The sequence below is a fragment of the Ictalurus furcatus genome, chromosome 11 (genome assembly GCF_023375685.1).
Source record: "Ictalurus furcatus strain D&B chromosome 11, Billie_1.0, whole genome shotgun sequence".
Lineage (NCBI taxonomy): Eukaryota > Metazoa > Chordata > Actinopteri > Siluriformes > Ictaluridae > Ictalurus > Ictalurus furcatus.
In genome coordinates this window covers 28,092,549-28,119,332 of record NC_071265.1, presented here as the reverse complement: position 1 = coordinate 28,119,332, position 26,784 = coordinate 28,092,549, and the positions used below count along the sequence as shown (strand labels likewise).

Sequence of the window (26,784 nt, the reverse complement as noted above, 5' to 3'; positions counted from 1 at the left end):
AAAAGAACATTGCTAACCCTCTGCAGTTTGCTAAAGATCACACGGACAAGCCAGAAGGCTATTTGTTTTGAAAACTGCTGTGGACAGGAGTGATGTTTGATTGCAGATCAGCGAGACACCAGATCAATTCACACTGAAGGTGTTTGTACTCTGTATAGAAACCAAAGAGCAGCATTTAAATCCAAGCCAGCTTTTAAAACACTCAAGGCAGGGTTTCTTGATGTTGTCTCTGGGAGTTTTTCCATGCCACTGTTGCCTCAGTCTAAATCTGTGCCTATTGTGAAAAGCAAAATACAAATAAAATCGAATTGAAATTGATGATAAATTGATGGATGATTGGCTTCGGATCCACCGGCACTGTGTAGGATAAAGCAGCTACTGACGGTAATGAAAATCTAATGACTAAGATACGTCCCAACAACCTGAGTGTGATTCCAGTAAATCTATATGCAACTTTTTTTACTTTAAAATGAAAGAATGTAAGAAGTACATATGTTTTATTGGGATTTTTTTGGGGTGTAATTACTCTGTCCCCTAAATGCCTTTGGAGGGGAAACTGAAAGCAGACTACTTATCCAATCCAGCAGATAGCCAGGTTATTCAATCAAAGTACCAATTACACAAAAGGAAAGACAGCACTGTAAGTTTAGTGTTTTTCGGTTGGAGCAAAAAGATTATAACTTTTGTTTAGCTTGGTATTTGAAAGAAAATCAACGTGAACCCCACAGGATATTTAAAGAATTTAAATGACACAACTGCCTGTCTAAATGTTTAATAGTTTGCCCACATTGTTATGCCACTGATTAATTCTCATGATGTAATGAATTGCTCTGTTTTATACTGATAGATATTATATTTTAGCCTCCCCCCTAACATTAGCATGCACGTCGCACGCTTAGTAGTTAGCACATTCGCCTCACACCTCCAGGGTTGAGGGTTTGATTCCCGCCACAGCCCTGCGTGTGCAGAGTTTGCATATTCTCTCTGTGCTGTGGTGGTTTCCTCTGGGTACCACAGCTTCCTCCCCCAGTTTAAAGACATGCATGGTAAGCTGACTGGCATGTCCAAAGTGTCCGTAGTGTGTGAATATGTATGTGAGTGGCACCCTGTCCAGGGTGTACCCTGCCTTGTGCCCCATGCTCCCAGCTATAAGCTTCAGATTCCCCGTAACCCTGTACAATAAGCGGTATAGAAGATGGATGGATCCAACATTAGCCATTACTGGTTCTGGTGCGTGTATGCACAGACATTTGCACAAGAGATTGTTAAATGCAAAACTCGTACAGTGATGAGAAGCAAATTCAAATGAAAATAGTTTTTTAAATTTTATTTACTGGAATATGGGCACTATGAAATAACACCATATCCTTCTTCACCTCGGTTCTGCCACGATGCTGAGTAAAGTGCTTGAGTGATGGACAGAAGGAAGTTAACTGAGGAGGGATGGCCACAAGCATCAGGGTCAAAGGAACAAAACGCTGCATTTTCAGCTCTACACAAACAGCAACATCTTGAATGAACACTGACCACAAAACTCTAACTTTAGGCATACTGATCTGCCTAGTACTGAATCAACAGTTACCGTTTTCAAATGCCTGAACAGTTAAAGCAACACTAGGATCGTGCTGTGCATCTTAGAAATGTTAAATGGAATGGCACTGTGGCGTTATAATTCACTTAAACAATTCGCAGTAATCAAAAATATATTGTCTGTCACAGAATGACATACAACTGCAATTATATTACTGATTAACATGTACAAAAGGTCCTAATAATATGCATTACTTCTACTACAGACAAAATACTGATCATTTAAATCGAACATGAAGTTACGTTGCTGTCTAAGATGCAACAAGTATAGAGTAAACGTATGAATCGCAAAACCAACAAGCAGACTTGTAAAAACACAACTGATTTCAGGTTTTCCAACTATCACCACAAAGTTCTTTTTACAATGTTCACATTGCAATTACAAATCACAATTTACATCCCTTCAGCTTTCATGCTACATTTAGAAAATCAGTGGATATTGCCTAAGAATATAATAACAACTTGTAGGGCTTTGAGGAAGGGGGGGGGGGGGGGGGGTGGCGGCTGTAAGGACATAGGACAAAAAGAAAGACATAAAAATAAACCCGAGCAGGCATGGATGGAAAACCACGTTGCAGTTATACAGTTACATGTTTCGAAAATTTACAATGGAATGTTATTCACATAATTATTTTAACTCCACACATATACACAAGTCAAATCAAAGCACAATGGGTGTATTTCTAACTTGTTGCATTACAGAATCATTCACAGTTTCATCAACAATCAGTGCAAGAAGACCTGTTTCATTACTATCTTAGGATGTGAGCGGAATGATGGACCCCAATTTCAGTACAAAATAATGGGGAACAGAACGTACAGTAAACCAGTCAGTATTTTATGCGCAATCGCCATTTTAGTTCATTTACTGCCCTTCACAAAAGGAAGAAGTGACTTCAATACTGGAAATTAAGCAAACATCCAAATACCAATATTATTAATAATCATACAAATTCGATACACGAGCAGCCTGTTGCATGGCATGCTCCACTTCAATTGTACACTGTACAGTATCAGCTTCTTAAATTTTACTACAGCCACTTCAGTATAAATGTGCTAAAGTAAAGTGAGAGAACCACATCTTGGTGAGGTGCTAGAACCCGTTTCAGTCACCAGGACTCGTGGAGGTTGTTAGGAAGCGGAGGAGACCAGCTACTCTTTTCACAGAACAGTAGCATATATATATATATATATATATTTTTTTTTAACAAATTTTTACATTTATTTCATTTACAGTCATTTCAGTCAAGGTTCTTCTCAAAGGTGGCCATGATGTCATGCTGCATGGTCATGTCAATGGTTCCAGACATCTTAAGAGGAAAGAAAAAAAAAGAAAAAGAAACCAGAGAGAGAAAAAGAAAACAGAGAGAGAGAGAGAGAGAGAGAGAGAGAGAGAGAGATCATTTAAATATACATGTTAAATAACTACATAACATTTATCATACAGTATGTGTGGCTGCAGGGTTTCTTTCCAATCAAACAGGAGGCACACATGGTAGTTGATTGGAGGCCAAAATGAACTGATTAAACATGTGAACTCAGGTGTGACTCCTGCGTGGTTGGAGTGAAAGCCTGCAGCCACAGACCCCTGGTATATAAGGACAGTGTGGACATGATTAAATATGCTGGCTACACAAAGAGCTCCCCACTACCAATAAATATAACTGACTAGCCATTATTGCACACGTGTCATTGTTGGCTAAACATACACAGCCAGCGTCACAAAAAAAAGGCAGGTTGCTCAGTCTCTTGCAGGAAGGTTGGGTGTGGCTGCAGGTTTTTATTCCAACCAATCAGGATTCCACCTGTTAAATCATATCACTTTGGCCTTCAGTGGTTCCTGATTGATTGGAATGTTAGCTGGACATTACATTAGCTGAACACTGCCTGCAAGAGATAGCAACAGATACTGAGATGGCAGTTACACGCTTTCATTCATTTCCATTCACAATTAAAGCAGTTTCACAAATCAAACCTGTTCCCACAGACTCCGAGCTGCTGCTGGTTCAGAGAAATTGTCCTCAGTCTGAAGACTGAAGCGTTCCTTAATTTGGTGCGAGTTTTCTAGCATGAAACCATTTACGGAAGGTTTGGACTCGGAAGGGTGAAAGCAAGTCAATGTGAGAATTTGGCCGTAGATTATGACTACTGCTTTGATACATACACCAGAACAGCTAAGAACCAGCTCTTTGCAGTGGAAAGCATAAAACAGTTCCAGTTTGTGGAAAAGTGTTAACTGGGGAAAAAAAACCCCCACAGATGTATGGCACTCACAGCTTCCCGTCTGCGTCTCTCTTGCTCTCTCTTGCGTGCCATCTCTCTTTCACGGTCCATGGAGCACAGGGTAGGAGTAGAAGGTTCTGGCGTTTTAGTTTGGTCTAAAATGGCTGTCAAAATGGGAAGCTCTGCAGACTCCAACTCTGTCTTGGAGGCCTGGATCTCTGGTTTGGCCTTAGAAAGCTGCTGCGTCAAGCTGTGAATCATTAAAAAGCAAACACTGTCAGTAGTTTTATACAGTACTGCTGAACATGCTGTTATGCAACCATTCACAGTGGCCTGAAACCATAGGGACCCAGGACTGAAAGCAAATTAATAAGACATGAGCTGTAATGGGGATCCAAAGCAGCCCTTCTACTGGAACTCGAATAACAAGCAGACTTGTGATTGTGCATCTCTTAGCAGTTTTCTTCCAGAAATAAAAAAAACAAAACAAAAACGCACTGAACACAAGTTCCACTCTTTTAAGATAACTAGAATACAGTATAGAAGCTGCCATGTCTCCTGCATGTCACTCACACTAAGCCCTTCCAGATAATAAAAGGAGCCTAAAAGACAAAACTTACATGTTTTGTCCGATAGTAGTAGCGTGAAAGTTCCTTCCAAAAGGAACTTTCAAAAAATTCTGCATATTTTGTTACAAGATCAATGCTTAAATCTAAAGTATGAAAGATCAATTTCGGCAGCCAACGACTAATAAATTCTGGTTTCATGCAAAATGATGCAATTCAGTATTGGAAACACAGCTCAACGTTAAGCGAGAACACAGTGTTCGAGTTAAGGAATGAGCAGTCACACCTCCTTTACTTGGTCTAAAAACCACAAGCCTAGTGCTGGGCCAGCACTTCCACCCCACCTGCTTTTGTCTGCCTCCAGATGGAGCTTACGTGCCCTTTCTCGCTCTTCCTTCTCCATGGCAACTTTGCGGAATTGTTGGAAACTCTCCTTGGATGACCGTATGGTAGCGGGAGCAAGAGCGGCCATCTTGCCCAGGCTTGTCCAAGAGTCTGCATGCTTCAAAACAATTTCCTAACAAAAGTCAAACGTAAATAAGATTAATATAGCAAACTAGTTGATATTAACGCTAGCATTAAAAGATGCCGTGCCGTGTCACTCCAGAACCAGGATTGGAGGAAATACAATGCGTGTGATGTAAGGAGGTACCGTTTTAGCCATGCTGGGCTTGTGCTCTTGGCTGGATTTGTGCGGTTCAGCATCTTCTGTGGGTTTAGTTCCTATGTAAAGAGTGAAGGAGAAGAAAAAAGCCCACTGAAAACAGTTCTGGTTACAAATATGGACTAGAAGGAAGAAGACTCTCAGAAGAAATGCTGACCAGGCATTGTGTGCAGCTGAGCAAAGGTCTCTCCTACTACACCTGGGTCCCCCCTGTCTTCCCTCACATGTGCCAATGGGGTGGGCAAACTGGGACACTGATTTCAGAGAGAGAGCGAGAGAGAGAGAAAATGAGATTTGCTCAGTGGGTCCAGTGAAGCAGCTGGCTGTGCAGGCACTTGGGTATATGTCTAAAGAGAAACTAGAATTCAAATTAGAGCAATAAACTCTTCAACATCCCTGTCAAATCAATATACAAGATGTTTAGCTTCAGAAACGAGTGTAACAATCAATTTTTTAAATTTAGCTGCATTGGAAAAAAAAAAAAAAAAAAAAAAAGTTAAATTCAGCACATCCGAGTGCACAAACATACTGTTCCACAACAGTTCCACAGCTGTGTCAGCCTCAGCACCATATTGATGCGGCACGAGGCTCAAGCAACCCCCCCCACAGCAATTTGCCAACGATTACCGTGTTTGATTTATTGATGAATGATGCATTTCGACAGTTTAGTTAGATTAAATGTTGTGGAACATCTTCGAGTCAAGTTAATTCCTGTTTTCAACCACATTGCAGCTGATATAAACAGCCACACATAAAATAGAAAGCATAACAGAAACTGAGAGCACTTACAATAAAGACTCCTTCCATTAATGTAAAATATATCTCTAACAAAATACTTCACCACAACAATTATAAGAATTACTTTGTTAAACAACTGGTTTTTAAATCTTTTTATTATTAGTCTTCGATTATTTGGCGAGTCTGCCGCATGAGTCTCAATGTATGGGCTGTTACAATATAAACGATAATGGATTAGAACCAGCACATTAACGGTGCGTCCTCCTGGGATGTTCGTATTTACGAGTTGGGAAGTAACTACAACGTCAGGTGCGTTGAAGTCGTTTTGGTCGAAGCAAGCTGGCGGTGTACCTTCTCTTAATTAACTAAAAAAAAAAAAAAAAAAAAAAACCACCACCACCACAACCCCAAGGTTTTTTAACTCTACTTCTAGAAAATGAAGAACAAAGAATACACCTCAGGTGTGTTTTTCTTTTTACGTTTTTAATAAATTTATGAAGGCACTGTAAACTTTATCGTTACATATTATATCGTAACTAAAATGCTATTGTATTTTGTGCAGGAAATGAACTTGTTTTATTGTAAATAAAAAAGCCTGACAAAGACGTGTTGAGCAATTTGCTTGTATTTCAACAACATGCTGAATTTACCAAACAACTAATAACTGAAATCAGCTTCTGAGGTGAGTAAACACTCAATTTCAACAAATTTACCGTCAACTACAGACGTTGCATCCATTGATTCCAGCATGTTTTCTTACTGACGCACCCCCAACTCAGAAACTCAGGGCTCAAAGAAAATCCTGAGTTTCCCCACTCATAAATACGACTTTGTGGTGCCGTTCATGTGAATTCAATTAGTAAATACGACCCATCAGACTTCAGAGCATCAGAATATTAACCTACCATTCGTTACAGCCAAAACTACCTATAATGTTAGGTGAAAATTAATGCACATCTACTGACCAATCAGATTCAAACATTCAACCACGCTGTGGTATACATTTGTTTTATTTCTAAGTTTATTTTTAGGCTTAGTTTATGTGGAGCATTCGATATAAAAATCCCTGTAAACAAGCTGTTACTATAGAAATGATAATGCATTTGGACAAGTGCGTTAAACTTCTGAATGACTGGGCCAAACTGCAAACAAAATAGACAAGATAGAGTAAGGGAAATTAAATCACAGATCATTCTGCTAAAACGTAAACATTTTCTACTATTATCTAACCAAAGCCATTTGTAGAACTGTACAGGACTATCAGTTTTACCTCATGCTTGGTGATGGGCGGGTGTCGTGCCACACATGCTGAGGAGTTTGAGGAGGGCAGTCCAGGGGGAGAGGATAGTGGAGAAAGGAGAGCAGGGAAACCTGACAAGCAGAGAAAGAGTTTACAATGAATGAAAAGGTAATAAAATTCAGAGCAAACACGAAATACAGGGAGCTGATAGCAGGAGCAGGGGATTGACAAACAGAAGCAGCCATGAAAGCCATTAAAGAGACACACAGACAACAAATAATTCTAGCAACAAGACAAAAACACGATGCTTAGTCACGTAACGGAAGAAACACAGTGCATGCGGAGATAATCAGTCTCATGGGCTTGGAGTTTGAGGGCAACAGGTGGATGAGACAAGGGAATCAAACAGGCGGAAATCACGGCGATTCAGAGCAACAGCTTACCTTTCTGCTGAGCTTTAAGCAGAGGATTTACAGTGGCAGCAGTTGGGAGGGGGCATGTTGAATCTGTGGGAGAAGATACTGGGGAAATGTGGGCAGTGAATGAATTTGGCGGACTCTTAGGCCAACTGGGTGAAGCGGGTGGATGAGGGCAGGCTATGGGTGGAGACTTTTCGGGCAACACTGTTGTGAGGGTATGTGGGGAGGAGGGAAAGTAGGTGATGTCTGGGGCAGCAGGAAAGGCAGTGGGAGGTGAGGGGCTCTGCTCAGAGGGAAGATTCAGGGGGGTCATCCAGGTCTTTCGAACTACAGGAGTGGCTTTGGCACTGGGTCTGGAAGGCTGAGGAGGTAGCTGGCTGTGCAGGGCTAGAGTGGAGGGTGCAATAAAAGTTTAAGAGGAGAGAAATGATGAATGGAAAGCAGTACCACCGGACACACCAAAATTGTCATCATCAAGTTCTATTTTTGGACAGTTTGGGCAGTCCGGATATAAAATCCGTCCATTTCGGTGGGAAGCCTTTATGACGGCTGTCTTCTAAACCTCCGTATTTCAGACACAACATGAAGGAGTACTGCATGCGTCCTTAGAGAATGCAATACAATTAAAACAAATACGCAACTTTTGCCATTGATTTCAATCAGAACATAATGCTGACAGATCATGTACCAAACCATGCCGCTGCAGGGAAATTGATCAATTATTTACCAGCATAACTATAGGCATGATATTTAAATGAGGGTCTTTTGGGGGGGGGGGGCACACAGTTGCCAGTCATGGAGCCTAATTCCATCCACTGGACAAGCTGTGTGGAAGAAAGAGATTCCTGACAATATTGAAGAGAAAATAAAAAATAAATTTAAAATAGTAGTACGAAACCAACAATTTTGATCTTGTAAACTGACTTAAAAAAAAAAAAAAGGACAGCTGCTGTAATACAAGTTTTATTTCTTGACCATCGGTTTAAAAGTGTGTACATTTTTAACAGTGAAACATTAGAACTTCATTTATAAACAAGTTAACAAGGTCCCTGTCTCGCATACACAGAGAGACAGAGAGAGAGACACAGAGAGAGAGAGAGAGAGAGACAGAGAGAGAGAGAGAGAGAGAGAGAGAAGAAAAAGGGGTGCAGATGCAGTGAGCCTAACCTGGCGGCGCTTTGGCCTCCTCAGAAGGTGGCTTGGTGGCCTGCTCAGACGGGACTTTAGACGATTCCTTCATCTCGAGGGCAATGCTCTTCTTCAACGCCTGATCATGGAAGCAGGGGGAATTTTGTTTCACTGTGTTGCATGAAGTGAAATGCCCCATGCACCCATACTAAAAACATTCCTGAGGGCAAGGCTAAAGATTATTTTCCTTTACCTTGTTTTTAATTTTGGTGCCATGACCATGGGCTTTGTTTTTCTTCTTAGGTTTCTGCTCTGTAAGACACGCATAATGAATTTTGAGTGCAGTGTGAGCAGGGGAAAGGGCAGAGCCTAAACTCCACACACTGCTACTGTCTGGCCAGTCTTTACCAGGACTGGTTACCCATGACTTGAAATAAAATAAAAATCACAGTTCAAAAATCAAAACCAGAAGTATGCTGGACATACACCTGACAACAGGGCTATGGATAGTTAATAGTTTTGGAAGTGTCCTAAATCCTGTCCCTTTACATTCTGAGGTGTGCATGCTTGGCATATGCGAGTACAAATGTGAATGATATTGGACATAGTGAATGTGATGGTGAGTAAAACTGAACGTAACATGTGATGGCAAAAATAAAAGACAGAACACACCACTAATCTTAAAATGTACACCAGGTGTCTAGGAAAATGAGTTTATTTCAATCTCTGGGCGTCACACACACACCAAGGTCAACGAGTCAACTTTGTACCTGTTTAGGTAATAATTGTACACAGCTACAAGAAAGATGCTTGCATTTTAGCAGGACAAAACGGCTACCTTCTAAAATAAAACTCTGTTTGGTTCTACTATTACCCATGCCAATTACAATCTAGTCAGTAACTCATAAAACATTATGATGCATTTTCAAACAAAAACAAATGGTTTTAAGATTCTGTTTTGTTACATATATAACTTTACAAAAACCTCAAATATATTTACAAGGTGAAGTCACAATCTAAACAAATGCAACAGGAGAACCACACAGTGATGACCCAATGCAGCAAGGTTTAAAAGAGAAACAGCGAGAACTCACAACATGGATGACAGGATGTCCTCCTAAGCAAGAAGCTGTTATAATAGGTTTACACTTTCTGTCTCAGATACATGCAGGAACAAAATATGTCATTGCAGTGGTACGCAATATGACCCTCATAGTTAAATCCTGTACATCATAATATGCTTTCTGGGCCTCATTGGTGTAAAAAGAAAAAAAAAAAAAAAAAGGAAAAAAAAAAGAAGGAGGAAAAACAAAAGAAAGCTTAAGTGTGCCTATGCTGCTTTGCTATTTCAACTTGTTAGCATAACTCAATTACATGCATCAACTATGGCAAAAATACCTTCAGTAATTGGTAAGATGTATTTTTGCCATATTGTCAGTGCCTTCAAAAATGCCTAGGGCCCTTAAATGTTTATTTCCCCTGACGTTTAACACTTTAAGCTCAACATAGACTTTTGTTTTACTTTGTATTGCTTAAATAACCCAATTATTTGATTTGGACCTTAAATGCTTGTAATGACTAAAGATATTGCTAAGAAGCTACAGGTGCATTTAGAAAAAAAAAAAGCCCCCGCCCCATGTAATTGAAAAAAGTGGAACTTTCATTTATTCTAGATTCATTGCACGAAGTGAAATATTTCAAGCATTTTTTTGTTTTAATCTTGATTATGGCTTACAGCTCACGGACATCAAAAATCCAGTATCTGAAACCGTGTACTTACCGTCTATATAGTAGCCGAGATACATGTATTTTTCCCCACTACAGGGGAGAGACTAGTAGGCAAGTATGCGGTTGTGTTTAATTCGAGTATGACCTTAGTTAGATTAAGGTAATTAAAAATTGCTGTTTACATGGTAGTTTCTTAATCAAAGTATGGTCTTAATCGGATTAAGAGTGGATTATTGTTGTCCATGTAAACGCGGCTACTGACTGTGGAAACTTCACACTGGACTTCGAGCAACTTGGATTCTCTGCCTCTCCACTCCCAGACTCTGGGACCTTGATTTCCAAATGAAACGAAAAATTTACTTTAAAATTATCTTCCCCATGATTGTGGTTGTGTGTACTGAACCAGATTGGGAGATTAAAGGCTCAGGAAACCTTTGCAGGTGTTTTGAGTTAATTAGCTGATTAGAGCTCCTCTCAGGTCGACATTATAAATTCTTTATTATAATATTTTGAGATACTGGATTTTTGATATCCGTGAGCGGCAAGTTGTACTCAAGATTAAAACAAAAAAAATGGCTTGAAATACTTCACTTTATGTGTAATGAATCTAAAATATATGAAAAGTTCCACTTTTTGAATTAAATTACAGGAAAAAAAAAGGAACTTTTCCACGATATTAATATTTTTTAGATGCACCTGTATAGATCCAAAGCCAATTAAAATTTAATTCTTTAAATTAAAGTCTCGTCAGTGCATCATATGGGCTCAGATTTTGTGGTGGTGCATTTGCTCTGCAGTTTGAATGAGAGACATCAGGCATTTCCCTGTACTGAGTGCTAACTGGCCTCATTTCAAACTATAGCACTGTCTTAGAGAATGCCAACAGACATAAATAAGTGATTAGGATGAAACATGAACAAAATAATCAAAAAGTACAAAATAAAAATTGAAGAAGAAAAAAAATACCCACCGCACAACAGGAACATAGAACCTGACAAAAACTGTAGTCAGGGAGTGTGTTTTGTAACAAGACTTATTCGCTCATTTGTAAGGAAAAGTGCACAAAATATACAAAAAAAAAATCTTACACCCATTTAACAATATCCAAACAAAAAAAACTAAACAAAACCTTAACTTTGTAGCATTCAAGTATCTGGTGTTTCCAGTATGTGTTAAAGTGACATTGGTTCTATTAATGTGAAAAACAGTGTGTCCAAGAGAATAGAATATTTTTTTTTTGGTTTGTCTCTTTTTCTTCCCCTCAACCAACTAGTGAAGTGTGGTGAGGTGGGGGTGGGGGAAATTTCTACCTTATCCCGGAGAGGATTAAAAAAGTTGGAAAAGAGGGAGAAAGTGCTTGTGGAGATCAGCTAACCTGAGTCAGAGTCACAGCTATCAGAAGAACTAGAGTCAGAACTACTGTTGGCAGAACTGGAGGAGGAACTGCTGCTCTCACTAAGGCGGGAAGAGAGTGCCAGCTCCTTGGGCTCTGCTGCCATAAAGTCACCTAAGAAAGACAACAACTGGTGAGCTGAATACAGAGTGGTTAAGCTTACAGATAACTTATTTTCTTAACAAGAACCCCTCCCCCCAAAAAAAGTGTTACAGTATTTGCTGTATTGCTATACGAGTAAGACAGAACACCAAAGAAAAATGCTAAGCTCAAGAGACAACAAATGATTTTGAATCCTTACAATGCCACAGCAATCCATGACCAAACAAAACTAGTCCTGCTCTTTAGGTAGGAGGATGGCATTTCACGCTCCCCTGTCAATCTGACCAACACTTGGGGGAGCTTGGGAACACTAAAAAAACCCAATCCCCTCAATTCAGCCTTCCAACTTGGAAACTCTGGGTGCTCTCCTGGGCCCAGTCGTTCAGTAATCAGTAAGTAATCTGAGGAGATTTCAGATTGGATCTAATCTTGAAAATGGGTTGTGCAAAAGGGGGAAAAAAAAAGGATTCTGAAATCAGATCAAATTAGATCGTGTAATCCAATCTTGCTTTTGGTCTGGATCAAACCTTCAGTATGTGTTTTTAGTAGGATTGGGATACGTGTTATTCCAAAAAAAAAAAAAAAAAAAGAATAATTCAGGATTATCCCCACAGAAGGGTGGCTTCAGGGAGAATTTCAGGAACAAACTGTAATAAAACTTTAAAACTGGCCAAATAATACAAAGTTTGTATCATGTAGTATATACACGTTTATTTATGTTTTGCATTTGATTTGTTTAACCATTACAGTGATAAAGTATACACAGGTTACCATTTAAGCCTTTCAGTACAGTAAAGTAAAAAAAAAGAAAAATAATTGTCCCCATAAATAATCCCCCAAAAATGCTCTCAATGTCAAATATATTTAATTTTAACTGTCATTTGTCACTATATATTAATTACAATGACACAATCATCAGAGATGAACCAGTCAAAAGTAGTTTCTAACAAATCCTTATTGCTCCCCACACGTCAACTCTTATTTATTCTTATTTTGTTAACTATTGGACATTTTAATTTTTTACAATTTAAAACGTGTTCAAAATATCCACAATGTATTTGTGAACAATATATATTTGTGAGTTTGTAGCAAGGGGATGTTTGTATTGTTTTATTGTGCTGTTTTCTGTCTCTTCAATTAAAAACACTTAAAGTGACCCCATGTGGGCTAATTTACAGTGCCCTCCACTAATATTTTACCAAGGGTGCCAAGGGCACTGCATCTGTTGTTCTTAACATAGCTAGTAGCCTACATTGTGATGCGTAGTCTGAATTAGACCACTAGTAATCCGGATTTGGTAATCTTGAAAGGTTTGTAGCTGGATCAGGGTGATCCAAGCCAACTTTGCTTTGAAAAACAGAAAAGTAAGATGGATTACTTGATCCTGGATAGTAAAACATGGGATTTTCAAAATAATTATGACGATCCAGATTAAGCTTTTTGAACAACTGGGCCCAGGTTCCACTCCAAGAATAGGAATCTGAGGCCATCATGGGTACAAGCTCGTTGAAACTGGAAAGCTGAAGATTAGAAGAAGAAAATCATCTGTTCTTTTCCCAGTCTTCAACTGTCCAGTTTCGGTGAGTCTGTGCCCACAACAGACTCCGATTCCTGGTCTTGGCTCGGAGGAGTGGAACCTGATGTGCTCTTCTGCTGTTGTAGCTCATCCACCTCAAAGTTTGATGTGTTGTACATTCTGAGATGCTTTTCTGCACACCACAGTGGTACAGAGTGATTATTTGAGTTACTATAGACTTCCTGTCAGCTCAGACCAGTCTGGTCATTCTTCTCTGATCTCCATCATCAACAAGGTGTTTCAGCCTGCGGACCCTCTGCACACAGGTTTTTTGTGCCATTCTGTGTAAACTCTAGAGACTATTGTGTGTCAAAATCCTAGGAGATCAGCAGTTTATGAAATACTCAAACCAGCCCATCGAAAACCAACTACCATGCCACAGATTTTCTTCACCACACTCCCCCCCCCCATTCTGAGTGTTTATGTGAACATTAACTGAAGCTCTTGACCTGTATCTGCATGAATTCATGCATTGTGTTGCTGCCACATGATTGGCTAATTAGATAACTGCATAAATGAGCAGTTGTACCTATTAAAGTGGACAGTGAGCATACAGCTCACTTCTTTGAGAACGTAAATATAAAAGTCACTCATAACAGTTAACTGGCTAAATTATAGTTAACAAAATTCAAACATGGAGATGTCCATGCTGTGTTTTTTTTCTTACCCCCTTGTTTTTTTTTCTTTATAGCTTAAACACATGGAGATGGAAAATTGTGTGATTCTTTATACCCTCTTTTCCTACCTTGGCCTATCATACCCTCACCACCCTATACCTGGGAACAATTTAGATTTGCCAATCCGCCCAACAAGGATACTGCAAAAATTGTAAATTTTATGTTATTTTACTTTACAAATGTCACCACCTGCTTAAGGTAAAAAAGTGTGAACTGTGTGTTATACTTTAAATGTTGGGCCAACCCCAACCCCCAAGACATTAGTCATAACATCTGACTAAAATACATCTCATACTTTTTGAAGTGGACTGAATGAGCAGACCAGTTTTAAGTGCATCTCAGGTGCAATTTTCATGTAAACAATTCCATCAGGATTGTGGTATAATCCTGATGATTGAAACCATCAGGTATAAAATGATATGGAAAGTGTGGACTGACGTTAGTTATTAAAACGTGAGAGAGAGAAAACGGAGCCTTACTCTTTGTCTTGGTCTTCTTGGTCGAGTTCAGTTCTTCGCTGGCATTCTGTTTCCCTGTCTCCTTCGTCTTCTCGCCTTTGGGCTTTGGTGGATTTTTCTCTACAGGGCGGAAGAGAGAGAGAGAGAGAGAGAGAGAGAGAGAGAGAGAGAGAGAGAGAAGCAGAACAAAAGACAAATATACGTCAACATTGTCTTTAACACTGGTAGTATCCTGATTTTACCTCAACATAGTAGCATACTCACGGCCAGGCCCCTTAGGCTTCTTCCTGAGGCAGGTCATGACAAACGCCTCCAGAGCTCGGAGCGTAGTTGGTTTGAGAGTCTCAAAGTCAATCTCAATCTCTTCGGGGTCTGTGTCTCGAAGCATAGGCTCTCTGGCCTTGATGATGTTCACCACTTTGCCTAGTTTGTCTCCAGGTAGCTTGTTGATGTCCAGACTCAAACGTCGTTTCTCCTCGTAGGACATGGGCAGTGCAAGCTCTTCTTCTTCTGACTCATACCCTTTGCTCTCCATATTCCTCCTGACCACAGAAGGGATTATATTTAGACTGGCAAAAATATAAAATGCACACAAAAAAAAAGATGCGAGTGTATCCGAGCATTCACTAACCCCGATGATTTGCTGCTACTCGGCTTCTTGTGCACTTTCTCTGGAGCTGGTTTCCGCACTTCACCAAACTTCTGCTTTTCTTTTTTTCTTTTCTCCTTCTTTGACTTCTCCTTCTTCTTTTGCTTCAGCAAAGGTGTTTGGGTCAGTAATTGCAGCTGCTCCCGCACTGCCTTTAACTAATTGACAGAGGTGTTGCAATTATTTATAAGAGAGGAAAACAAAATCTGCACTACCAAGGACATAAACAAAAGATACTGTGCAGTACCTGTTCCTCCAGAACAGAGAGTCTCTGTGCTCTTTTCTCTTCGTCTTCCTCAGAGTCAGACGAGCTCCCTGACAAAGTAGACTCGGAGTCGCTGCCCTCCGAGCTGGACGGACTTCCTGCTTGCTCATTTTTCCCCCTTTTGGGCAAGAGGTGCTGGCCAGGAGACGAAGGTCTCGGTTCATCTGGAATCTTAGCAAAGCGGGACTCAAAGACCTCCTGAGCAGAGGAGACCAACATTCACATTCAGTCATCTCTCTTAGGATGTAGAACAGGCCAAGACATGACCTTTGTCAGTATATTCTAAATTGAAATAAATAAATAAAACGAGATGAGATCATTCACCTGGAGTTTTCTGGCCATAGCCACAACCTCGTGGTTCGGTGGGTTGTATTTGTAACAATTTGAGAACATAAGACGAATGTCTGCAGCAAACTGCAAGGCGTCTGTGTATTCACGACTCTCCATCTTTTTCTGAGGGGGAGAACCAGTAACATGTCAGCTACTCATCTTGTTCAATAAAAACTTTATATAAAACCTTTCAAATTATCCATCACTTGACCTCAACAATTTAAATAGAGCCAGCAATGACATTCACACAATTCCCCCCTTATCCCAAAACAGGACTGGCTCTAGACTAGTGAAGGCTCTAAACAATATATGAATTGGCTCCTCTCCTCACCAGAATGGCTGATTTTGTCTCATCATTCTCAGGTGAGCTTGAGACGGTGAAAGAATAGCCAACTGCAGTTGTCTGTAGTTTTGCATATTTTAGTAACTTAATGGAATAAAAATCAACGTTGACAGTAGGGATGTCACGAGAACCAATACTTCGGTACCAACGTTGTTAAAAACGTGACGGTACTTGTTTTCCTGCGGTACCACTGAAGGACGCAGCAAATACACGCAAGTGTTTTAGTCGGTCCAGAAGTGGTGAAGAAGAACGCCTACAAGCACACGGGAAAAACTACAGAAGATTGGCTTAGCTTAACAAGTGTAGCGGTTGCCGGTGTGCAACTGATGCTATCGTTCACCAGCTAACGTTATGCTCCATGTAGTGTTTGCGATAGGCAGGTATTTGTTAACGACGCTAACACAGTGCAATGTTGTAAACTACCTCCTAATGGGCCACCATGCATCGCCATCCAGCCCGTGTCCTGTCAGCTAAATGTAGCCTAATGTCACTATAATTAATCAGCTGTTAATGCTTTTAATAAATCGTTTTGGCCTGCCACCATATCAGTGAATTTAAACTAATGCTTGTATTCAGAGTATAAGGGGTGTGTGTGCACGTGCATGCATTTAGGAGTGCACCGTAGCACTTGTTATTAGTCATTGTCAGACAGTGTTTGATAACTAAAATATCCCCCTCTCTCTCTTTTTGCCAGTATCAGCCACAGGAGGATGCCCTCCAAGAGTTTTCAAATTTTATTAAAAAAAAGATATTATATTATATTATATATATATATATTTACTTATTTTATTATTTCTTTAAAAACCACACCATGGTATCGACTTTGGTATCGAGTATCGTGTACTTTTGGTGGCATCAGTACTGACTACTAGATTTTTGGTATTGTGATATCCCTAGCTGACAGACGTGCATACAATGCATAAACATTTGTTAGCGGTAATAGAATGTTTGCTGGGCTTTATGAAATGTCAATTATAAAAAATAAATATTTCAAATAAAAAAAAATATCAACTTAAAGGAACAGCTTCATCTTATTAAAAAGAGCCAGCTCTGTTCCAAGTGTACCTGATCAGTCACAAAATAAATGTATGCTGTCCTAAGTTTTTCTTTAGGTTTGTACTGGTGCTACAAGGCTTAAGTTGTCAACACATAAGGGAAACTTGTCTCCAACATATTTAACTGCATACCTACATAACTGCAATCAATCAAGTTTGGTCAAGCCATTTGTACATGAACAGCAGAATAGTCTATAGAACAGTTGTAGTATTGGCATGCTTTTGTCCAGTTTAATAAAGAACCCTGTACCATACACCACAAAAGCAAGTCTAAATTTCGTACAGAAGTGCACACTGATTTAGGCATACAGTTTGTACAATTTTAAACTGTTTCCTTATTAAGAACATTAAACCTGTAGCTCCAGTGCAAAACTAAAGTCACAAACCTCGGACACCAATCAAGTCTTAGATGGTCAATTACACACTGGGTAAAAGATGGTGCGAACTGCATTTCTGGACAAAGTATTTAATTCTTTATCTTACTTTAATGGTGCCCAAATCCATGGGCTGATGGATGATCTCATGATAGTCATGCAGGTCAAGTGCCACAGTGTCCACGGGCTCATAGAAGGGCCAGGCGTAGGCTGCATGCCTCTTGGCGAACATCTCCTTCAAGATGCCACTACAGTATTTTAGCCTTTCGGGGAGCTTGGCCCTGCGCCCCACCTGGTGCTGCTGTGGCCACTCGGGCAGGTCTTTGCGCGGTGGTTTGATGGGTCGCCCGCTGCCTCGCCGTGAGTACAACTTCATTACCTTCGGTTCTGGGACACAGGGAGAAGACTCACTGCTGGTAAGGACGGGGGCCGTGGGGGTTGTGGTGTCTGCTTTTCTTTTCACCCCCTTTTTTAACTGAAAATGCAAATACATGTTGAGAATCATACCCTTGTCTCAGTCAAAAGTATCTGCACATTTGTATTATGTGAAAGAGACTGACTTTGGCTTCAAGCTGAGCAGACAGGGGTGCAGATGAGATGGTGTGCAGTGCCTCAGGAGGGATGACAGTCACCGTCTGTTGAAACACAACCTCAGACACAGGAGACGGAGGCCGCGTTTTCCCCAGTCCTGTTATGCAAGGAGACAAAGTTACTTCTTCATCCTCAACATAACTGCACAAACTGTATACAAAACACAAACCCAAAAGGGTAGAATGGCAACGACACCCTGGAGTAAAGAAACTCTTTGGCCAGAATGTTTTGTGCTATCCAAATTTCCCTTGGACAGCAGTGATCTACTCTGAATTACTGGACAACCTAATACACACGCACACACACACACACACACACACTTTCTCTTCTGTTCTGTTCCACAGTCTGTTCTTTTGCTCTCTGTTGTCTTATTCAAATGCAGATGCTGACAAGTTATTTTTGTTAACATGTTGTGAAAACAGTCAACTGTTTGTTTTGTGTGTGTGTGTGTGTGTGTGTGTGCGAGAGAGACCTCGTGTTGAAAATGACAGGTTGTGTGTTATTGTACCCGCAACAGGACTGGGACATGCTGCTTCATCTTGAAACCAGGTTTTATCTCATATAAACAGAACAGACAGACTTTCAAGGAGAGCTGTGACTTACAGTACTCCATGCTGTCTGAGATTCAGGATCTTCCCTCCATTTTAAATCATATCCAACTAGTAACTAGCTACTTGAGTAGTCTTTTCATTGGATACTTTATTACTCTTCAACAAGAACAATAACTAAAAAAACCATAATCATAACTATATTAGTGTCCACACCAAGACACGATATTGTTCTTATTCTAAGCGTGTGCTGCAGTTATGTCGTCTGCAGCTTTAGATGCATGAGCTCTTTAAAGCAGGAGGGATTCTGATTGGCTCTCAATGTTTTTATCGTTCATCAGCTGGGAACAAATCGTTCTGAAAGCGATATCATTTCTCGGTGTCGTTAACGTTATAGTTGTGGTGTGAACTCTGCTATTCTTTTATATTTAGAACTAAATCTATATCGTTATCGGGCCTTTACTCAAGTAATTATTAACATTATTACTTTGACTGTTACTTGAGTAATTATTTTTATACAGTAGTTTTACTTGAGAAACATTTTTGGCTACACGACCCAACTCTGATTGTATTAAATTGCACATAAAACACTTTGGTCCGATTCATCTTTTTTGTTTGATTACTTGAACCTAAATCTGTATTGTTAGTCTTTTGTAAAACAAACAAACAAACTAAATAAAGTCAATGACAATGGCATCTACAGGGACACCGCCGCCAACCACTCTAGTCCTACTGGCTACTAATTTGGATTAGTACCTATGGCTGAATCACAGCCATGGCGATACTCAACATAACCACACTCTTGCTCGTGAGATATTGCTTTATTAAAAGTCACTGATACAACAAAAATCCCATAACTGAAGCGGAGCTCAATTAAAGCATACCTGCAGCAGACATCCTCCTTCCTTTCAGAGGCGCCTTGTTGGTAATTGCTGTGATCTCACGCTCGTCCTGTGGCATTTCAGCTACTTTCTCGAGAAACAGCTTCTCGAGTGCTTGGGCCATCAAAACTATATCATCTCCCGGCTGAAAGAAAACGTGTTTCAATTGGGCTTCAACTGTTTAAAACGTATATACACATAGGTATATATGTTTCAATAGTAATAAGAGTTTTTACCCGATTGTATAGGTAACAATTTGTAAACATTGTGTTGAAGTCTTCAACACATTCCATAGCCTTCCAATAGTAATTATTATCAAGTCGTTTTTTGATGGTACTCAAGTCCATTGGGTTTTTGATTATTGCATAATAATCCTGAAATTAAAACAGAAAACAACTTTTATTCCTCATTCACAGAACAAAACCCATACACACCAACAAATCACAATTTATTTACACAGAGGTGCCAATTTAAAGTTTCCCTACTCAGTAGCTACACTTTTATCATGTACACCTGCACTTTATAGGCATGCACGTACTGACCGAACGAAAAATTGCCCTCTATCCTGTCCATCAATGGAGAAAGATAACTGCAGAACCACAGCTGGCAAAATATTTGGGGGGCAAGCCCACTCTCAAATGACTGATTGATCTATTCAAATGATTAATAGCTGTGGCTCTTATTTGGCCACAATAAAAAGCTCTTACAAATGTAAAAATGTAAGACCCCCTACCCATAAGATATAATACATTTAGGTTGGTGTTTTCTGCTCTTGAAAATAGCTAGTTTAACTAATCAGCTACCTAAGAGCTTAATCAGTCATGTCACAATACATGTCCACTTGCCGGTTTTGTCATTGCTAACTAGCAGGTAACCTAATGAGCTTTCTACAATTCAACTTTTATAACAGTAAGTTGCTATATCTAATAATACAATGAGGAAACCCATCGAACAACGGATAGAAGCAAATAATCGGATTCCAACATCACCTTAGTTGACTGACTAAATGCAACTGATGGGAATAACTGTAGAATACTGAGATTGAATATGATACAACCATTGCAAACCTCTAAGTGGACATGTATCGTTAGTACATTTATAATAACATGTTTAATTTATAAACCAAAACTGTGCAGCTGGAACCACCATGAAGCCCAACTCACAGGCAGGTTGAGCTGGACAGCATCCACAGGGTGCCTGAAGGGCCAGGATAATTGATGCCTCCACAGGGATTTGACCACTACTTTCTCCAGGTACTGGAGCTGGTTGGTGAGGCGCCCAGGTTTTTTATGGTTCCTGTATTCAGGGGGAGGGGGATTCCGGTTCATGCTGAGCACCGGCTCTGACATGGTCGGATCTGCTCCAAAGACAGGCGTGTGCAGAGAGATGTTCTGAAGCTATGTCTGGTCAGCTCAGCATTCATTACACATCCTCTGCCTGTGCCACTGTGAAAAGGAAAGCAGTTTGAGCACAGTCATTTCACTCTGCAGCCATGAGCCAAGCAGCCCTTATAGCTTTAACTGCTGTTTAATAAGCAGACAGGCCTGAAGACCAGCAGCTGGTTGCACCAAAACATAAGATCTATTGTAACCTAGTTTGAATGTAAAAGGCCATCATGTTCAAATTTATGGACTACCAAACATGTAGGAGTTGCACCAAGCGATATAGTTTTAACACAGCCTTCAGTTATAACGGTTTAAACTTACACGTACCCCCTATTAGATGCAACATCTGCTGTAAACAAAACCACTGTGTAAAATCTGTGCAATTTTTTTTTTTTAAATTGCATGTTTACTGAATATAAACACTTCATTTTCCTTTTATTTTCTGAGAAGCATAATGACTTCTGTATGTGGGAAGTATTTTTGTGGTCCATGATTACTTGACACAGCCACCTTGTCGAAATACAATTTAACAGCACATATAAACAAAAGTGGTTATAGGAAGTGTCATTGGTCAAACAGATTATTGGTAAAGTACAAAACAAAATACTTTACCCTTATCGAAACGTTACACTTTACACGGCTGTTCGTGATATTCAAATACAGATTAAACTTGCAACCACTATTATTATTTGCAATTATTGCACGAGAGTTCAAGTTGTGCAATCGAAAAGATTACAAATAAAACAGATGGATATTTTGGGTCAATACTGTTACGTTTCTAGAGACGGATCTTCTTGAAATAAATATTTCTCTGAGAAAACAAGACACTAACTGCTTTCCTGCATCTCAATCATGGATAACGGCGAGTAATGTTTATCGCTTATTTTGGATCTTTACTGATTGACTGAAGTACGTGACATTTTGAACTACGATCACTACTAGATACTACGTCTGTCAGTAATACAACCAAAAGTCTACAATGTGCTACTTTTAACCTATTTCACTCCCAGCATAGTTTAGTATGGACCCTGAATTTAACTGGTGCAACTGGCTGCAGGTCTACAGTTGAAGGTCATGTTTAAGAGTATACACCGCCCCCTGCTGGACGCTAACACACTTTGTGCTAATCACAAATCTCATAAGCAGATTCATCTATTAATATATATGTATATATCTTCCTACATAGCTACTCATTAACTGAAATTAAAACACCAAATTAATAAAAAATTAATATCTACACCAGAAAATAAAATATATAATTAACAATTTTAAAGTTACTCCTTTCTGTTTTGTATTGTAAGCAAGGCTAACCCCGTGGCCATGGTCCGCTTTCTCAAATAACAGTACTGCTTGAAGCATATTACATGCAGCAGCCATCAGTATTTACAAAGTCCCACACTTGCAGGCCTGGAATATGAGCCATGACCAATTCAACCCAATAAAACTACCACGAGTCAGAAATAAACAATAGAGATGGCAAGCATCTAATTCACTTATTACACTTTAAGCTCTCTTGGTCGGACAAATGAGAGAACAGGCACAAACTATTAAGAAATACTTAGATTTCTAGCTTTATTCAGTCATTACATTGACTTTTGTACACAACCATATATCAATTATTTTAACACCTGAACTTTTAATTCCTCCTGAACATTAGATCAACAAGAATCCATGTTTATACTTTTGATCACAAAAACAGTTCTCATTTCGTATATTTCTTTGTATCGAAAGCCTTTATGAACTTGAAAGAAAAAGAAACAAGAGTGGTAACTAGGTTACAGTTTATTTTCGAATGTAAACAAAACATTTCTGTTTACATTCGTTGCGGATTTAACAGGTAAGTGTCGGTTGCTATGGAGATGAGCGCGTCTTAATTCGCAATGTCAAACAATTAGGTTTCTAAAACATTTGTGTTGTGGAGATAATTTCCGAGAATTACTTTAAAGCTGGAGCCCAAACTGTTCCCTCCTCATCCTCCCAATACAAGTAGTAGTTTATGTAGTTACAGATAGAGAAATAATGAAATTATACCGCTCATGTGGTCACTATAAAGCAACGCTGAGCCAGTTAGGACTCTTGGGGTAACTAGCGAGATAGTCGAGCACTGCGAGGATAAATGTTTGTTGAGAACAGCTTGAAAATAAGTCAATAATTTCCGTCACATAAATGATAAACAACATTTAAAGCGAAACGGTAAACCTGTAAGAAATGCATAAAGCCACGCTGTTTTGTCAGCGTGCTAACCGCTAGCTAGCTATAATCTTTTTGTCCTGTATGACGCAATCGAGTGAAACAAAAAAAACGTGCTTAGCAAACAGAGACAAAAGAATATCGCCAAACTTTCCAAACTCAACGATGGGTTTACAAAATCCTAGATTCAAATGAGTAGAAATGAAATATCGTTTTATTCGTATTTTTTGTGTAAAACCGCTCAAGCCAATTTCGCGAAAACCCACTACTGCAAAATAAGCAACAAAATGGCGCCCCGGCAGGGCCAACACAAAATGTCTCGGCCTCCATCCCAAATGGTGCCTTATCCCCTATATAGGTGCCCTACGTGCTGTATGAGGTAACGGTTTCAAGAGCCCATTGTAGTTCGCTACATGTCCTCTAAGGAGCCATTTGGGATTTAGCCACAAGGTAGCTTAGCTTCACACTGCAAAAAAAAAAAAAAAAAAAAACCCAGCAACTACTAGCTGAGCTAAATATCCCCGCCCCAAAGACGACATGTAAGCTCGCTACCAACTCACTGCTTGCGGACTTGCACGGTCTCTCAGAATCGGTCATGTTGTTCTAGTGCTAGCCAAACAAACAGCTAGCTTAAATCTGTACCGTTACTAAAACATTTACCTTTCCGTCACTGGCACAACAAAGAATGTTTTTAACAGTGCCGAAGAAGTTCTGCTGGAAAAAGATGACCAAACGCAGGGTGTTGAACGACTGTTTCGTCCGGATACAAACGTTACTTAAAGGTTTGGAATAAATTCCTAAAAACAAAAAGTGCGATATTTTCCCCCACTAAACAACACCAGTCTTCAATGGCGGACGTCTCTCACAGCAACATGCCCGCTATTTATACCCTTCTGCTCGGAGCTCGGCCTCCGATTGGTCAATACCCTTCACGTGCCCAGGTTCTCTTTTCTTTTCGTTTGAGAGGAAAATGAGCACGATTGTAAGTAAAAATGAACACTGTGGAAAGCATTTTTATTACCAGTCGGTCTGTCGCGATGCAATTAAAGCTACCAATAAAATTATAAAAGTACCCGACCTTAGAAATCATACAAACAAAAAAACCCAAAGACGTACGTCAGAGTATTTTTTCAAAAGTGCAACATAACTGGTCTCGTGACATCACATGACCATTCTAGAACATTCGACCACCTATCTCGAGATTTATTTTTCATCTGTATTGCCTAATTTTATGGGGTTCTCCGTTGGCCATCGCTAAGCTTCTTCGCAAGTATCCGGCTATCGTTCATTCCAGTAGCTTGAAAATTCTCACAAAGAGAACAAGGATTCGATAGAGCCGAGAGGCTGGGGAAGGGAGGAGACATCATGTTAAAGCGCATGCGTGCTGCGTTCCTAGTGATTGGCCAATGAATTGGGGCTTTATTGACGTCAGGTACAATTTTCTGTCGTTTGGTCTATATTACGGATTATGGCCAGTTTTAGGTTTGACGAAATTGATCAACTCTGAAATGAAAACATCATTAGGCTGGCTATTACTCTGCCCACTTTTAATAAGTAGTCTTTTCATGCCTGGTAGATATGCTCCATCTACAATTTATGACTCACAGGCCCTTTATGGAATAGCATTTTTCTTACACCTATCTTATACCTCTGTTTGCCACCAATTATAACAATAGTTTGACAAAACAATTGCAAAATAATGTATATTGTATAATAATAGCTACTAGCTTATTTTCACAGACCACATTGCTGCAACCTACCTGCATGGACACTTTGTATAAAATAAGAAAAAAAATTAGGCTTTGTATCTGTTATAATATACTGCTCAACTCCTGGTCCAGGCATTCACTACTCATTTCTGGCTAGCTTTCATTACGTCCATTAACACCATAAACAATGCCATCATTATAGGGGATGCAAGATAGGGACTAATTATATTCTTAAGTGACATTATTTTACAATGGTGGCACATTTTTGTCTATTTCCCCAAACCAAGATTTGTACCATATCTAAAAATAAATAAATAAATAAAAAAGATATGATCCTATCAAATTTTAGAATATCGTGTGAAGCTACATCAGGTAGTTAAGTTTAGCCCTTGCGTGTAACTGGAACAACACCCACCTATATATAGTATAAGTTACTTATTTGACCCTATGCTCCAGCCAAAGCATTACTGTCTGTTAATGAGCATTGTCCAGAACTACTTTCATTACATGCCTTGAAAGGTCACAAACACTGTTCACATGGAACAAGGTCACTACCCTATTTGTTTAGCAGAAACTCTTATGACTCAGCATCACATGAACCTGTTCTTCCATAAATCTTTAATATTCGATCTGAATATGCTCTTTCTTATTGTTGTATATTTGGTTTCTGGTAGCTCAGGGTGGCCCAACAGCTTACTAAGACATTATATGTTTTTAGACTGCCTTTAAATAGTTTATTTCTAGATTTAGTTTTACATTTACTTATATAACATTAAAACATTAGTAATTTAAACTATATCATAGTAATATCCAATATTAAAATGTATTGTAAAAAGTCTCTAAAAATTCCTGTGCTTCCTAACAGGGTGAAAAATATTAATAAAATGTAAATGTTCTTCTCATTGCACCATAATGACTGCCAGTGGCAACTCCCCATTAATATAAACAACCTGGGAAGTGCTAGTGTTACTACTAGAAAAACGTAATGGGACGACATGGTGGCAGCGTTTATTTTTACACACAAGTCTCAAAAATTGTGTGGTGTGTTGGTTTATTTTGTACATATTTCTAGCAGCACCTTGGTCACAGAGAGTGACAAAATCTGGTAAGATTGTTGTTTGTGTGAACTTCATTACTTGTCCCTTCTAACTAAAAAGATCAACAGAGAATGGCAATACATCATGCAGAAATGGATACTGTGTCTGGTTCATCCATCCACCTTCTACCGGTTACTCCTTCTTCAGGGTCGTGGGGAACCCAGAGCCTATCCCAGGGATCATCAGGCACAAGGTGGGGTACACCGTGGACAGGGTGCCAGTCCACTCACATACACACTCATTCATACACTACAGACATGCCATGCACGTCTTTGGGCTGTGGGAGGAAACCCGAGGAACATGCAAACTCCGCACACACAGGGCCACGGTGGGAATCGAACCCCAGACCCTGGAGGTGTGAGGCCATGCGCCCTTGTATTTAGCTTATTAAAAATTTAGGATCATTAGTTTTACTGGGGAAGCTTTGCAAGATCATATTACCTTTGTTATATTTTTTCCATTTATAATGCCATGAGTTTTTATTATTGAAACACATCTACCAAAATATAATCCAGCACAACTCAAATTGTCTGAAGAAAATGGGATAAAAAAATATATTCTGGAATCTCTTTGAAAAACTGAAAAAAAGTTGCCAGATGTTCAATTCAATTCAGTCCCGTTTTATTTGTATAGCTCTTTTAAAAATGGACATTGTCCCAAAGCGGGTTTACAGAAATATAGAAATTCAGGATATAGATTTTAAATGTATGAATTTAACCCTAATGAGCAAGCCAGAGGCGATTATGGCAAGGAAAAACTCCCTGAGACGCTATGAGGAAGAAACCTTGAGAGGAACCAGACTCAAAAGGGAACCCATCCTTATCTGGTTGACACTGGATAGTATGATTATAAATAAATAAATCCC

The 26,784-nt window shown here is 39.5% G+C and overlaps 1 protein-coding gene across 3 annotated transcripts; it reads right to left on the bottom strand.

The window, feature by feature from the left end:
* Nucleotides 1–1,306: 1,306 nt before the first annotated feature.
* brdt (bromodomain, testis-specific) lies at nucleotides 1,307–24,366 on the bottom strand. 3 transcript variants are annotated; one of them, XM_053636085.1, is made up of 21 exons: nucleotides 23,774–24,366; nucleotides 20,702–20,983; nucleotides 19,775–19,912; nucleotides 19,542–19,683; nucleotides 18,079–18,206; nucleotides 17,628–17,993; nucleotides 15,741–15,869; nucleotides 15,399–15,614; nucleotides 15,134–15,309; nucleotides 14,767–15,044; nucleotides 14,524–14,622; nucleotides 11,672–11,803; nucleotides 8,822–8,880; nucleotides 8,608–8,707; nucleotides 7,465–7,827; nucleotides 7,052–7,152; nucleotides 5,201–5,297; nucleotides 5,032–5,102; nucleotides 4,724–4,896; nucleotides 3,865–4,063; nucleotides 1,307–2,900 (listed from the first exon to the last, which is right to left on the bottom strand). In XM_053636085.1, exons 2-21 carry the CDS (start codon nucleotides 20,885–20,887, stop codon nucleotides 2,832–2,834), a joined length of 3,222 nt encoding a protein of 1,073 aa, XP_053492060.1. In that variant the 5' UTR covers nucleotides 20,888–20,983; nucleotides 23,774–24,366; the 3' UTR covers nucleotides 1,307–2,831. The 3 variants fall into 3 exon arrangements, with proteins under 3 accessions (XP_053492060.1, XP_053492061.1, XP_053492062.1); XM_053636086.1 differs by lacking the exon at nucleotides 11,672–11,803; XM_053636087.1 differs by lacking the exon at nucleotides 7,465–7,827 and having other exon boundaries at nucleotides 23,774–24,364.
* Nucleotides 24,367–26,784: the final 2,418 nt, after the last annotated feature.